Raw genomic sequence first — 15,580 nt, forward strand, 5'->3', positions numbered from 1 at the left:
AATGTCACAACGACCGGCGCAACGCATCGATTGCCATTGACAATTATGCTGCTCATGTTCCCCGCCCGGGGGTTTGCCCAACCTGCACACGCCGTGAACACGCGTTTAGCACCATTTCTTCGCTCGAGCTCACCGGAGGCCGCCTGGAGGCCGCCGGTGCGTCGCTAAGACAATTGGGGGGCACATTTCCCAATCCCAAAAGAGGCACCCTTTTTCCGTCAATGCTACCACCGATCGACCGTTATGCGTCGGCGATGGTGCAAGCAGCGCAAAGGAAGGAATTTCCAAAACCGGTGCGAATCCATTAATTGACTAAAAATGTGACGAGAAAAAGAACGAGACGAACAGTGAGCGAGTGATCAGCCAATGTCAGGTGGCCCCGAAGGTCGATCGATCGATCGGTGCATTTGATTTTTTTCTAGCTTCACTGCAGCCACAGCATAATAAATCGCAACCGGTGATCGGAGCACGACGCGAAGCATAAGCGCCCGAGATCGGACTGTCGATCGCTGCGCTGCCGGACCATAGACGGTTATCGGCGCAATTATGAAGATGATTATCGCGGACACCGCACCGCCGTGTCGCGTCTTCGTTAGGCTAATGGGACCGGTCGCCGATTGGGGGCCAAGAATCTGATGTCTTAATGAAGAGCGTGGTGTGCCGATGAAGATGCGGTCCGATCGATGATTGGTGAAGTAATTGATTTGAAAGCAGCAGCAGCAGATCAATCACGATCAATCAGGTGGCCAAAGTTTACACGTCGCACGGTCGCACTTGATCGAAGCATGAAGTGCACACCAATGGGAATGGGTTGGCAATTATTCAAAGTGGACCGATTTGATTGACATTTATCCGCAACAACGGCAACGGGCATTGTTTGAAAAGTTATCATTCGGCGCGCTTCCAATCAACGCGGGCAGCCTCTATGCTTTATGCTGTACAGCCACGGGAGGCATTAAAGGTGCTGTGCCAGCATCCTGCAACGATCGCGATCACCACGTTGTATTTGATTTATGATCAAACTCACGTGACACAGTGCTCTCGTCTGAATGGCGCACTTAGTTCTTCATCGAGAACCTGTCCATTAGCATATTGATCGGTGGGCCGCATGCATGAAACCGATTTTATTGCCCCCCGGTACGACGGTGAAAAATTACCTTTCCAAAAAGCAGGGACCCCCAGGGCACGGACGAGAGCGGACGTTAATGTGAGTCAAAATTCGTCGTGCGTCGATTGGCAACATAGTCGGGCTCCAGCTCGGACAGGACGGCACAAGGTCTCGTGCGGTGACGAGCTTGGTGCGCATTTTTGGAGTGAGTGCAGCGCAAATAAACGACGGAGCATAAACGCCCGGCGTAACCCGGCAAAGGTTACACCATCGCCAGCCAGCCACCGGGCACGATGGTTTGGACATCGACGACTTTCAATTCGCAACAAGCGCAGCGCACACAAAAGAAAAGGCAAACAGATTCGTGATCGTGAAAATGTGAGGAAAACGGCACCGCCGAATCGAACCGAATCCTCATCCGAAGGGATCGGACTAGATCGGAGGCACCGCGGGGATTGGATCGGATTGTTGTTGACCGATGCTCGGACATCGTGATGCGCCCTTAGGCAATGCTGGCCACCGAAACTGCAACCACGTTTTATCGAATCACCGGCTTGATTTCACCAGACCCGTGCGATCGCTCGTCACGCGAGGGAAATGTTCGAATGCGGATCGAATTCTTCTGTGGCCCACCAGCACCCAAGTGATCATCTTGTGAAAAGGGGCTGTTGCCACTTAAGTAGGGCCCTTTTTCCGCTGTTCAAAACATTTGACTAACACGCCATTGAACTTAACACTGGCGGATCGTTACGCAATTGCGTCGACCTTACCGATCGGCGCAAGGACACCGACGGGGCGCCAAATCTGCCCTGCAGCCCCGAAGCAATTAGGGACAGTGCGAACAATGAGCGGGGAAAAAACAACACGGGCATCATTATTACCATATCGTCGACCCCCGTCGGCTTAATAGACAGAGTTCCAATTTTAAGTACAATCATTACGTCAGCGCCCGTTTAACCATAACCTTAAAGGCCCGATTACTTGAAGCCCAGAAATAAACACTGACCATTATCGAGTTAATTATAGACCATAGACCGGTAAGAGGTGCTGTGATCGAGCCTGTGGTTCTCAAGAATGTCCGATCGAGCGATTTGTTCGCTGACTCATTAGCGTCATAAAGCGACACCCCGGCACACGGCGCAACCTGTCAAAAAGGATTTCTTTCTCTGCGCGGCCACAGACCAAGAGTATCGAATAAACGGGCCGCGATGTGTAATGCGATAATTGGACTACACTTCAACCCGTACCGATCGATGCTTTCCCTCCTGTGGGCAATTGGTAATTAATATTGGTTGGCGGTTTTCATCACCGAGCACCCTTTAAGGACCACAACACCGTTTGCCGGACGTGACAAAGTTGGACGGAAAATTGGCACCACTTCTCGGGGCTTATGTTCTACTCGGATCACAGATCTTCTCGTCGTCACCTACGAAGACGACGACCGCAAGGTTGAGCGTTTACGAACGCAGGCTGGTGAAGGTTTCCCCGGTGGTGGTCGGTCGCGATCACTCTCAGCTGTCATTATCTCACCGTACCGGAGAAGGCAGGGAAATGGACGAGAATTGACGAGATGTGACCGAGACGGGTGGGCGCATTACGTAACCGGAGTCCATTTGCCCAACGCACGCAGGTGGCACAGAAAGATCGAAGCGATTAATCGACACTTTCAAATTTCAATTCGCCCGTCCGAGAGTGTCCTCGGTTCCTCCCCGGTAGCGAGGCTGTTGCCCAATGCGTTCGTTCAGCCCAGCGCCCATTACAAGTTTTTCTGCAACTTGTAACGGATCGATGAAAGCGAAAAGTAGCCCAAAAGGGGCCGCCACACATAATAATAATTGTGCCGCCTTAATGTGCCCGCCCGGACACCCGCTAAAACAAACAAGATTAATGGTCACATTTGGGTCACATTTGTTTCAAAATGTCCCAATTTCCGAATTAACCGCGTGGCCACAGCGTTTCACAGCGCAATGTGAAAGGACCCCACGAAAACCCGGTAGCCGCGTCCGCGAGTATCGTCTCGCCGAAAGTGGAGCACTGATTTCTGGTTACTGGTTTGCGCCTTCCATGGCAGCTTGTGGCAAACAAGTTGAAGGTTATGGCACAAAACGGTTCAAGTCGATAGTGAAAGTGAAATCCACCGGAGACTAATCCGCCGAGCTGAGCGGTCGGAATGCGATTGTCTTCTCGATCGATATCTAGAATCTGGCCCCGGATCTGGCCAGTCAGATGTCGCGTTTCATTCGACCTTCGCCTTCGCCACGCAGACCCATTACCGTCAGCTCAGTCTCAGTCACAGAGTCATTTCTATCACCGCACCTGTCCGATCCGATGAGAAGGATCCGGCTGCCCGATAGCACCCCGAGAGGAACACCCCCGTTCTGTGATCGCGATCGTGATCGAGATCTGGTCACCATTCGTCATTCGCTTCGTCGGAGAGCGCGTCTAGTGAACGTTCGCAGAGATCTCGCAGCCTGACAAGGTCCGGACCCTGCAGCTAATTGGTTGTTGGTCTCGAGGATGCAGATTCCGGATAATCCATCTACTTTGAAACAAAACAAAAACCAGCTGGCACCCACTAACCCGGCCTAACACGATCTCACGCGTCCAAGGTCCAGCAGGCGTCGATCGGAAAGTAATAAAGGCTTTGATTGGAAATTTATTGCCGCAGCTTCCGTGAGACGATGGTCGGACGATAGTGCCACATCATACATCAATTCGTCACATCAATTTCCACCAAATGACTCTATCCACTTCCTCGTGGGCCCAGCTGCCTTGGGCCAGCCCACCCGATCAGGCTCTGCGTCGATCTCGGTGTCGAACGGTAGCGCAGCGAATGCGCGGTTCGACACGATTTACTAGTCCGCAAATTAATTTACCACGTTATGGCCGAACAATGTGTGTGCAAAGCGGGCATGAAAAGTCGGTGAGGACCTTAAACCCCCTCGCTCGGTACGGCTTACGGCGGTAAATAATGGAGAACCAGTTTTTTCTGCCTGCCAGCCATCCAGCCAGCGGGAACTTGAACATAAATTGTTGCTTGTCGTCGATCCCGAGAAGGCCGCACATCAACCCGCGGCCTAACTAGACCCGAGCTCGGCTCGTTTTGGGGGGCTGCTTCGGTATTACATAATTTGTTTCCCAGTGCGATCATCGGACGTCACGTTCTCCCTGGCGGACTGCAGGGTACAGAGTTCAGCACTTCGGGTTGAAATTCCAACTCCAGCCCCGCCGAGCGGTCAGAATGCCACCAGAAACCGCTCGAATGTAGGTTGAACATATCGACCGAACAGTGTGACAACTTCGTCGTTGCTCCAGCGAGCGAGGTTAGCCAGGCTCGGCAGCAGCAGCAGTCTGATGGGCGCCTTCTGATAAAATGTTCTGAGCTCCGGCACGGCATTATGCACGAAGCCGAGTTGCACTTTTGCCGTCGTGGGCTTTGTGGCCTGCACGCCTTTTTTGTACCCTACGCCACCGTGCAGGTAAGGCCAGAGTGTTTGGAGTCGAAGTCTTCCTGAATAGCAAAACAGTTGGTTGGGCACTGACTGGCCACTGCGGAGTGAAGCCCATCATGCGGTGCATGATTAACGGCTAATCACAAAACCACAGCCCAATCATATCGCGCCCGGCCCAGGACCAACAACTGGGCAGGCCGTGGGCATCAATCATGGGCCCGGTTACCCGGGGCAACCGAGAGGCGAGTAAACAAACGCTCTAATGACGTCTGTGCCGGGTGTCCTTCTCAACGCTGCTGCTGCAATCAAACCGGAGTACTGTTATTTCGTGCCTGGGTCAACTCGGTGCCAACTTCTGCCAAATGAGTTGCCCAGAGCCGGACGGACGTGAGTCACGCGAAAACCGCGCCCGCCCGTAATGGGTGGAGAATAATTGAAGTCCCGCCGCAGTTCTTGCGAGTGTCTCGTGCTGAAGGTCGCGCTCTTAGGGCTCTTGTTGTCCGGGGGCTCGATTGAATCGCATTTCGCACACAATTAACCACCCAAATGATAGTGATCCTGTGTGTGACCGCGACTTGTTGCGCCATCCAACTTCTCTCTCGTCGGTACGACCAGGTGTCACCAGGTGCATTAAAGTGGATCCTTTCAAATCGTGAGTCGCGGCCCCGAGAACGGCCCCCCACAAATGACCAACATCCTTCCAGTCGACCCCCCAGTAATTGCGTCTTTTAATTTCCTTATCCTGCCCAAGCCGAATAATTACTAACCCAAACCGGGATCCGAAAAGTGGCCCGGATTGGGCCAATTACATCGATGGCTGAGCAGGTGATTGATAACAGAAAAAAGTCGAGTTGGTACTGAACAAAAAACCAAAACACCCGGTGGCAAGTCCGGTCGATCCGGCTGACATTGAATAAACATGAACTCCTTCAACTGGGCGCCCTCCAACAACGCGTCCGAACTCAGCGCGTACCACGCTTCCAGAGTTCCGAGCTCCACCTCAACAAATCACGACCGAACTGTGCGCGGTGGCGCTAGCTCGGTCTCGGAACTCCCCGGAGGCACCCCAAGCCCCCGAGAACCGTGGGCAGCCCATTCAATGAATTATTAATTTACCTCACCCGAGCGTTCGGGGCGGCACATTCCAAGCAGCGCATGCAACATTTAAGTGCACGGCAACATAAATAATAGCGCCAACTGTTTGCCAAGTGGTTCACATATTTACCCGCCAGACACAAGGCACGGGTTTACGGGCTAAACAAACGAATTTATGTTTCTCATAGCCAAGCATGGGCAATTGTTGATAGCAAAGGTCGCCGGCGTGTGAAAGTCCAGAACGCGCAAGAAATCGAACCCCCTGTGCGCAGGAACTAATCAAACGCTTGGCTTGCATTTCGCAGATAATGTTGCTGTTGGTGGTAGCATCGGCGCTGATCGCCCTCAGCAGCCAGGCGATCGATGCGGTGAACGTGGCCACCTCGTACAGCGTGGTCCACCACGATCAGCCGTCCCAGGCCCAGCCCCGGCTGCTGCACAAAGGCTCAGCCCACCACTACGCTCCGGTCGGCACTCACCTCGCCTACAGCCCCGTCGAGGCACCGCACTACGCGTAAGTACCCGACCCTGTAACCCTGAAAAGTATCGACTCCAAGGCTCATGTTTCACCCGCCACAGCCCACTGGTCAGCAAGACCCGTTACACCGTCCCGTTTCTGAGTGCGCTCCACCAGCAGCCTCAGTGTCCGGCACCGCCGACCTGCGTCAAGTCGCGCTACCGCACGCTCGACGGATCGTGTAACAACCTGCAGAACCCGACCTGGGGAACCCCGAACCGTCGCTACGGTCGTCTGCTGACGCCCAAGTACGGTGATGGTATCTCACTGCCGACCGTGTCCGTCACCGGACAGGAATTGCCCAACGCACGCGTCGTATCGCTGGTTGCGTTCGGCGAACAGGACATCCCGGATCCGGAGTACACCCTGGCCAACATGCAGTGGGGCCAGATCATGACGCACGACATGAGCATGCAGGCCGGTGGAACCCAGTCGAGTAAGTAGATCCTGCGGCCTTTGGCACTGGCATGGCACTGACCCGCGTCGTATCCTGTCCCCGCGTGTAGAGAAACACCCCACCCGTTGCTGTACCGATGATGGCAAACTGATCGCCAAGGAGCGTGCCCCGAGCGCCTGCTACCCGATCCTGGTGCCCGAGCACGATCCGGCTCACTCGCAGACCGCGACCGAATGTATGAACTTTGTCCGCACGATGACCGACCGGGAGGATCAGTGCACTCCGACGCACCCAACGCAGCCGGCCGAACAGTTGACGACGGTCACCTCGTACCTTGATCTGTCGCTTGTGTATGGTAATTCCGATCAGCAGAATGCCGGGATCCGGGCGTTCACCGGTGGCCGGATGGCGGTGGTGGAGCGCGATGGGTACGAGTGGCCCCCGAACAACCCGAACTCGACGGCTGAGTGCGATCTGGAGTCACCGGATGAGGTGTGCTATCTGGCCGGGGATTCGCGTGTCAACCAGAACCCGGGCCTTACGATCATGCAGATCGTGCTGCTGCGCGAACACAACCGGCTGGCGGATCAGCTGCAGAAGTACAACCCGCACTGGGACGACGAGTTGCTGTTCCAGGAGGCGCGCCGCATCAACACGGCCCAGTACCAGCACATCAACTACTACGAGTGGCTGCCGATCTTCCTTGGCTGGGAGAACATGCTCAAGAACCGGCTGATCTACCGCGTGAAGGGTGGCGAGTATATCAACGACTACGACCCGAGCCAGGACCCGTCGGTGCTGAACTCGCACGCCACCGCCGCTTTCCGGTACTTCCACTCGCAGATTGAGGGACGCCTTGAGTAAGTAGACTGAAGACTCGGTCGGTCAGAGGGGTCCCACTAACTGAGGGTCTGTCCATCACTCGTGTAGCTTGGTGTCGGAGATCCGCAAACCGACCGGGTCGCTGCGACTGAGCGACTGGTTTAACCGTCCGTCGATCCTGGAGGCCGGTGACAACTACGACTTCCTGACCCGGGGTCTGGCCACGCAGCCCGAGGAGCTTACCGATACGAACTTTGACGCCGAGATCAAGCACTTCCTGTTCCGCCGTGGACGTCCGTTCGGTGGTGATCTGCGGGCCATCGACGTCCAGCGCAACCGGGACCATGGTCTGGCGGGTTACAACGATTACCGCGAGTTCTGTGGCTTCAAGCGGGCCTCCACTTGGGAGGATCTGATGGATCTGATTTCGCCGCAGGTAAGTTCGGGATCCGGGTGGCAATCGCCAGTCACTTGACCACCCCGCGGCTTGACTTGGCTTGGTTCTCCCGCAGGATGTGTCCAAGTTGCAATCGCTGTACTCGAGCATCGACGATATCGATCTGACCGTCGGTGGTTCGCTGGAGGCGCACGTCAACGGTGCCCTCGCCGGCCCCACTTTCCTGTGCATCCTGACCGAGCAGTTCTACCGCACGCGTGTCGGTGATCGGTACTTCTACGAGCGGGGCGATAAGGATGTGGCGTTCACGCGCGAACAGTTGGCGGAACTCCGGAAGGCCAGCATGGCCCGTCTGTTCTGCGATAACGGCAACCACGTGACGTCGATGCAGCCGAAGGCGTTCCTGCGGATCTCGCACAGCAACCAGGTGGTGCCGTGCCCGCAGCTCCCGGAGGTGGATCTGTCCCTGTGGAAGGACCTGTCGTACGACAACAGCCTCCACTCGTTCCACTATTACCACAACTACAAGAAATAAGCCAGCCAGCCAGCCAGCCAGCCATTGGGTGGGAAGGCTGGGACTGAGAAGATGCACCAAGCGAGTGTTGTGTTTAGTTTCCCTCCTCTGCACCACTATCTTCACCCGTCCTGTCATCCCTCCAATCACCTCCTATCAACTTCTTTGCACACGATCCTTTCGCCCGTTACTCGGTTCCTCCGGATGATTGTCTGGAGCAGCGAGGACGACACCGCTTCTTGTTGTTGTTGTGTTGTGTACACCTTTTTGAGATTGACTCATCCATTACGCGCACCACCCCCCCGCTCGATTGCTGACCCAGCCTGTGTAGCGTTTGTCCAGCGGAAATTCCTTCCAGCAGCAGCAGCAGCAGCAGAGAAACGGCTCCCATTTTTCGGGTATCCGTCCCACGATCAGCTCCGTCAGCCCGCAAAAAAACGCCAAACATTCAATCGCCAGTGTGTAGATAAGGATAAGCAGATCCTGGATCCCGGACCACGTTTCGTCCCCTGTTTCGTTTCGTTTCGTTGTTTTTGTTTTGCCATAACCTCACTTTGGTCCCGAGGATCAGTATCCTCGTCCATCCAGACCAGAGTTCCCGATTCTTCCGCACAGCGAGATGGAGGCACTCCATCGTCCTAGGTTACCTCCGGGATCCGGGCAGCATCTGTTAAGCGCATCCATTTACATTGCATCCTTCATCGTTGCATTCTCCCTATCACACTCCCTTCTCTACTGACCTTACTTGTAGTGTAGTGGTAAAGCGAAGTAGTGTTATTTAAAAACGATGAAATTATATTAGCTGTATGTTGTTTTGTGAATAAAGTTTCCTAACTTAATGAAAGAAAAAATAACGGTTGGAATTAACTGGTGTTCTGGGCACGGTTCGAGTGTCTCCTGAAAGAATTCGGTGGGTCTCGGAGACTCTTATATCAGACAGACGCTTTTATCTCGAAAACTATATCATTTTTATAAGAAGTTCGCGAATTAAATCATTAAAAGACCACTAAACAGATTTACAGTTTCAGTGTACACTTCAGGCATCATTCCTTTGAGGTTTATAACTATCGCTTGTAGTCGGGAGTGTCGCTACGGTCGCTGGCAAATATTTGATTCAAGATTTATCACTTGCTTTCCATCGGGCCATCTGCGCAACTATTTGCACTGCCGAGTGTCCAACGCATCCAACTGCATACCCTAAGGTATGGGGGGTATATAAAATAGATCGCGTTCCGATTGAGGCTTGCAATTAATCGATCAGTACGCAAAGTTTCTCGAAATGTGGCTACAGTTGGGCCTGTTGCTGCTGCTTACCTGCCAAGTCCTGGGCGGTGCCCAAGACACGTGTAACGCGTCCACACCCTATCGGACCCTGGACGGTACGTGCAACAATCTGAAGAATCCAAAGTGGGGAGCCGCCAACACGGTGTACGGACGTTTGCTTGGCGCTGATTATGGAGACGGTGTGAAGAGCCCCCGGAAAGCCACCGATGGGTCAGATCTACCGAGTGCCCGGCTCCTGTCGATGAAGCTATTCGGGGACGACGACGAGCTCGAGCCAGCCTTTACGCTGCTCAGCATGCAGTTCGGGCAGATTGTTGCCCATGACATGGGATTCACCAGCGGTGGTGAGTGAGCGGTGGCCAAGCAGTTGGGCTGTCCAGGTCATTCAGATCTTTCGGATTCCTAGGTGCGGACATGTTGCCGTGCTGTGCGGAAGGACAGCTGGTACCAGAGCCTAATCCGCGCTGCTACGCCATCCCGGTGCCTTCGGATGATCCAGTCATGGGAAAAGCTGGTATCAAGTGCCTCGACTTCCTGCGGACGGTCACCAACTGTGATGGGGATGAATCTCGTTGCAAGGGTGGCAAGAAAGCCGAACAGATCAACACGGTCAGCTCGTTCGTAGACCTTTCGCTCGTGTACGGTAACAGTACACAGGAGAATGGTCCTCTTCGGCAGGGTTCGGGTGGTCTGATGAAGGTGGAAACCCGTGACGATAGCGACTGGCCACCACGTCACCCGCATCCGGAGGCAGCCTGTGTGCTCGCTAAGCCCACGGATGCCTGTTACCTGACCGGTGACGTCCGGGAAACCTTAGTCCGCACATGGCCATTCTGCACATCCTGTTCTTACGCGAACACAATCGGCTAGCGAAGGCGTTGGCCAACTTACAGCCGACGTGGGACGACGAACGGTTGTTCCAGGAGGCACGCCGTATCAACATTGCCCAGTACCAGCAGATTGTGTTCTACGAGTGGCTCCCGAACTTTCTGCCTTTGCCACCGGAGTCGGGTGACTCACTCGTTTACCAGTACCGAGCCGACGTCAACCCGGAGACGTTGAATGCCAACGCAATGGCAGCGTTCAGGTACTTCCACAGTGCAATCGTCGGTAAACTACAGTAAGTATTTGACAATTGCCACAGGGTACATGGTGTTTCATGGTTGCTTCGATGGCTTAGGCTCGACGACGAGAACCGCACCAAAGTAGGCGAGATCAGCTTCACCGAGCACACACTGAATCCTGCCATTCTGGAGGCACCGTGCAAGTACGCCCAGCTTTCGAGGGGCTTGGCCACCCAACCGATGGGTCGCATCGACCACAATATCGATCGTGAGATGAAGCACAATCTGTTCAAGTTTGGCGCTCCCTTCGGGAATGATCTACGGGCAATGGATATACAGCGCGCCCGAGATCATGGCCTGCCCAGTTACAATGCGTTCCGAGAGTACTGCGGTCTGCGGAAGGCGAACAGTTTCGATGACCTGGAGCCGCTGCTACGGTCGCCAAAGGTTTGCCCCTGGGCCTCAGTGGAACGCTAGCTCACGCTCACGGTCTTGCCGTATTTTTACAGGATGCTGAACTCCTGCGTTCCGTCTACAAATCGGTGGACGATGTGGAGCTGACGGTGGCCGGATTGTTCGAGAAACACGTCGAGGGAACCCAGGTCGGGGAAACGTTCCGGTGCATTCTGAAGGAGCAGTTCCATCGCACGCGGGTTGGTGATCGGTTTTTCTTCGAAACTTCCGACTCGGTGGTGGGATTCAATGGGGAGCAGTTCCAGCAGCTCCGGAAGGCAACCATGGCCAGGCTGCTGTGCGATAATACGCCCGGGCTGAAGGGTATGCAGCAGAAGGCGTTTGTAACGGTGTCCACGTCGAACAAGGTGCTGCCTTGTTCCGCGTTGGGCGGGGTTGACTTGAATGCTTGGAAGTGAGCAAATAAACGAAATTCATTGCTAACAACAAAAAAATGTTTGTAACAACCGAGTGAGAGTGTTGTAACTGCTGGACAAGCTACATTAAACTTTTAAACGTATTTGTATCACTCGACATAGTATCATCATGCATGAAGGACCCGAAAAAGGCCAACACGGAGCTAGAGTTTCGATGTAACAGATGTTCGTGTCCATCTGTTTTGAAAGTTGGCAAAAAAGGCTTGCTAAAAATGGAATCAACTTCCAATCATGGATAAAGAGATGGATTGTCACACCGCATGAATGTTGCGGTCTGTTCCGATGTGGTCTAAATCGCTTCGATTGAATTTTCGGTCTCCAGCTACGCGATATAAAGAGGCTCGCATCGGATCGCACCGTGAATTAAGGTTCCTCCAGCTTTGAAGGACAGCAGGGTCCCGGAATGTGGACCACCGTAGTGCTTCTGGTGGGTCTAGTAGGCAGGCCGAGTGTTCTGGCCCAATGTGATAGCTCCACACCGTACCGCACGTTCGACGGAAGCTGTAACAACCTACAGAACCCATCCTGGGGTGCTGCCAACACTCCGTACGGTCGTTTGCTGCCCCCTGAATATGGTGATGGCATTTCGACACCTCGGCGATCGAAAACAGGCTACGACTTGCCAAGTGCTCGGCTCGTGTCGGTGTCTCTGTTCAATGAGCAAAGTATTCTCGATCCATTGACCACTCTGCTTAATATGCAGTTCGGACAGGTAGTAGCTCACGACATGGGCCTGAGAGCAGGAAGTAACTATCGCGGGAATTATTATGTGACAGAAGCCAGCTTTTAACACATGTTTTTTCGCAGGCTCTGATACGGTTCCCTGTTGCGTGAATGGACAAGTTATTGCCAATCCCGGAAGGAGATGTTTCCCTATCCCTGTGTCATCGACCGATCCTGTCCTGGCTGCTGGTGGAATTCAGTGTTTAGATCTCGTACGCACACGAAGCACTTGCGATGCTAATCCGGCCAGCTGCAGCGCCAGTAATCCAGCGCAACAGCTAAACAATGCTACCTCGTTCTTGGATCTGTCGATCGTCTACGGTAACAGTGCGCAGCAGAATGCGCTACTCCGCGCTTTCGTCGGAGGTCTTATGAAGGTAGATAATCGGAACGGAACCGAGTGGCCACCGCAAGATCCTCAGTCGAGCCGAGATTGTAAGCTACAGCTGTCCACAGACGTGTGCTACCTGACGGGTGACGAACGAAGCAACATTACACCGGAGCTAACGATTCTTCAGATCGCTTTCCTCCGGGAACACAATCGACTCGCGCGACTACTTGCCCCACTACATACCCTATGGAACGATGAGCGGCTCTTCCAAGAGGCTCGCCGCATCAACATCGCGCAATACCAGAGCATTGTGTACGAGGAATGGCTTCCGTGGTTTTTGGGTCCTGATCAAATGCAACAGAAGGGTCTACTGGTACGTACGCCGAACTACGTGAATGACTACAACGCGACCGTAAACCCGACCACGCTGAACTCGCACTCGAACGGTGCCTACCGGTACTTCCATTCGTCCATCTGGGGGTCGCTAAGGTAAGGGTCAGTTGAAACGAATATTAAGACCGGAACACTTACCGATGCTTTGGAATTCAGCCTTGCGCAGGAATCGCGTGCGATCACTGGATCACTGAACATCAACGATCAAATGTTCAATCCGACGGTACTAGAACGAAATGATAGTTACGCTCAGCTTACTCGTGGTATGGCCACGCAACCGTCGGGACGCAATGATTTGAGCTATGATCCACAAATAAGAGACTACCTATTCCGTTACTCTAATCGCTTCGGAACCGATCTGAAAGCACTGGACATTCAACGAAGCCGTGACCACGGTATTGCGGGTTACAATGCATTCCGGCAGGCCTGTGGTTTCAACCGTTCCACAGCATGGACAGATTTCACGCAGCTCGGACCCAGGGTAAGAGTCTTAAAATTCAAAGGCGGACTCAGTTGATTATATCAATTCCTTTGCAGGACTATCAAATGTTGTCGTCACTGTACCGCACGGTCGATGACGTTGATCTAACGGTGGCCGAGTTCTTCGAGCGGCCTACCCCGGGCACCCAGGCCGGACCAACGTACCTCTGCATCCTGATGGAGCAGTTCATGCGTACACGCCGGGGCGATCGGTTCTTCTATCAAAATGGTAACACTGCCGGGGCCTTCACCCTGGCACAGTTGCGCGAAGTGCGGAAGGCCACAATGGCGCGCATACTCTGCAACAATACACCAGGCGTGGTGACGATGCAACCCCGTGCTTTTCAATCGATAACGGCTAACAACACATTGATACCCTGCAGTTCGTTTCCGCAGTTGGATACCCGCTTTTGGTAGTATCAGCTAGTAATGATCGGCTATATGGCAAGAAATAAAACATTCACAAAATCATAACTACGGAATATTTTGCTCTATATTGTAATAATAATAAAGTGATGATCTACAAAGTATAATGGCTCGCTGTTCGTATCAGTGTGGGTCCTTTTGAATTTGAATCAGTGTGGGTCCTTAATCCTTGTGCTGCTTCTTTTTTGGTCCGCGCTTCGGCTTGGGTTCAATTGAAACGCTTTCCACCACCTTCGTAGCCATCTCTTTCGGGGCAGCCATCGGCGGTGGTACCGCCAAATCGTACTCGGCGTTAAGTCTCTTCGCCAGGAAGTAGATCTCGGCCAGAGCGATTATGAGAGCGATTATGATGCCCAGCATCAAGCGGACACCGAAATCCATCTCTCCCACGATCAGTGCAATGCCGATAAACCCGAAAGCAAAGCCAGCGGCCACGGAAAACAAAAACTGCGCCACCGCAATCAGATGTCGATTAATTTGCTTCACTGTAGAGTGAAAGACAAATAATTAACGAAACGAAAGATGCTGTAGAGATATGTCATCTTACTTTGGTACGCAATCGTTTCCTCGGGCATGTGCCGGCGTATACTATCAACGTTCTTCGTCATCCGATGGTAGTCCCGGTCTTCCTGCTGCTTCCTCAGTAGCTTACAGCGTTCCTCCAAGACCGGATTTCGTTCCTGTTCCGGGTTCTGCGGCAACACAAGTTGGCATCCTTGCAGCAAGGTGTGCAAATAGGGAACCATTTTATCGGACTGCCGCATTTGGTTGAGTGTAGCGTACAACCATTTTACGTCGGACAGTCCCAATCCCGCCGAGGTAGCTACTTCTTTCGCATCGTCAAAATCCAGTCCACAGGGCTGTTGTAATGTTTCGTCCATTGGATCACTTTTGGCGGCGATGCATTCTCCTATTACTTTAAGTTCTGGTGCCGTAAATTGCACCGTTTCGATGGCCGCTTTTGAAACAGGATTGCCATTGAGCTTCGTCCCGGTTCGTTTGGCTGTGTTAAAAGCCGCACATATGTCACGCACCGATTGCGGCGTTGACGAAGATACCTCGATTTTACTTCCAATATACTGTTTCAAATCTTTAGAGGGAACTATCCGAATGGCCGGATCCGTGATGGGGAGTTTCAACATGATTACTGTAGTCGATCTGAATCCGGGGCAGTTAAAGTACACGATGTTTAGTGAAACGATGATTTGCCACCCATGTGACCTAAGAATGATGAAGCAACGATGAAGTTGATTTCAGCACGTAGTCACGTACATGCAGGCAAAAAAGCTAAATATCCTTTCTTAAGTTGGTCCGTCACTGTTACAGCAACTGTTTTACTAAAAGGGAATACATTTGTCACAAACTTCTGTGAAATTATGTAGTAAAGATCTCAGTAAAATCATTTCTAGTTTTACACTAACCTTCAGCTGGTCGTTCTCCTTTCATAACAAAGTGCTGTCAAAAGTGGTTCACAGGGTGATGGCGAGGTTAAAGAATACCTATGCTCCAAGGAGATATTATCGTGATTTGTTCTGTTTGAATAAAGATTTTAGATACACAAAAATTTATTAAAATATGTCGTTGTCGTTGTAAATCGTCACAAAATTAAATCTCTTTCTCAATCGATTACTTCTCGGAACATTTCAGTGCGCTAGAAATGACAGCTACACACCGGCACGTGCATTTG

At 52.8% G+C, this 15,580-nt stretch overlaps 3 protein-coding genes and 1 pseudogene across 4 annotated transcripts; 3 read left to right on the forward strand and 1 right to left on the reverse strand.

The window, feature by feature from the left end:
• Positions 1-5,963: 5,963 nt before the first annotated feature.
• On the forward strand, positions 5,964-8,323 carry LOC131211277 (peroxidase-like). The gene is made up of 5 exons (XM_058204690.1): positions 5,964-6,169; positions 6,235-6,608; positions 6,679-7,429; positions 7,500-7,827; positions 7,904-8,323. Exons 1-5 carry the CDS (start codon positions 5,964-5,966, stop codon positions 8,321-8,323), a joined length of 2,079 nt encoding a protein of 692 aa, XP_058060673.1.
• A 1,245-nt stretch (positions 8,324-9,568) lies between these two features.
• Positions 9,569-11,542, forward strand: LOC131211001 (peroxidase-like; annotated as a pseudogene).
• Positions 11,543-11,943: 401 nt separating this feature from the next.
• Positions 11,944-13,884, forward strand: LOC131216266 (peroxidase-like). Its single transcript, XM_058210716.1, has 4 exons — positions 11,944-12,286; positions 12,348-13,083; positions 13,144-13,468; positions 13,525-13,884. Exons 1-4 carry the CDS (start codon positions 11,944-11,946, stop codon positions 13,882-13,884), a joined length of 1,764 nt encoding a protein of 587 aa, XP_058066699.1.
• A 58-nt stretch (positions 13,885-13,942) lies between these two features.
• On the reverse strand, positions 13,943-15,423 carry LOC131216351 (uncharacterized). Of its 2 annotated transcripts, XM_058210817.1 has the most exons (3): positions 15,315-15,423; positions 14,441-15,230; positions 13,943-14,378 (listed from the first exon to the last, which is right to left on the reverse strand). In XM_058210817.1, the coding sequence occupies exons 2-3, from the start codon at positions 15,033-15,035 to the stop codon at positions 14,056-14,058; spliced, it is 918 nt and encodes a 305-aa protein (XP_058066800.1). In that variant the 5' UTR covers positions 15,036-15,230; positions 15,315-15,423; the 3' UTR covers positions 13,943-14,055. The 2 variants fall into 2 exon arrangements, with proteins under 2 accessions (XP_058066800.1, XP_058066801.1); XM_058210818.1 differs by lacking the exon at positions 15,315-15,423 and having other exon boundaries at positions 14,441-15,231.
• Between the last annotated feature and the right edge of the window lie 157 nt (positions 15,424-15,580).

The sequence above is a fragment of the Anopheles bellator genome, chromosome 1 (genome assembly GCF_943735745.2).
Source record: "Anopheles bellator chromosome 1, idAnoBellAS_SP24_06.2, whole genome shotgun sequence".
NCBI lineage: Eukaryota > Metazoa > Arthropoda > Insecta > Diptera > Culicidae > Anopheles > Anopheles bellator.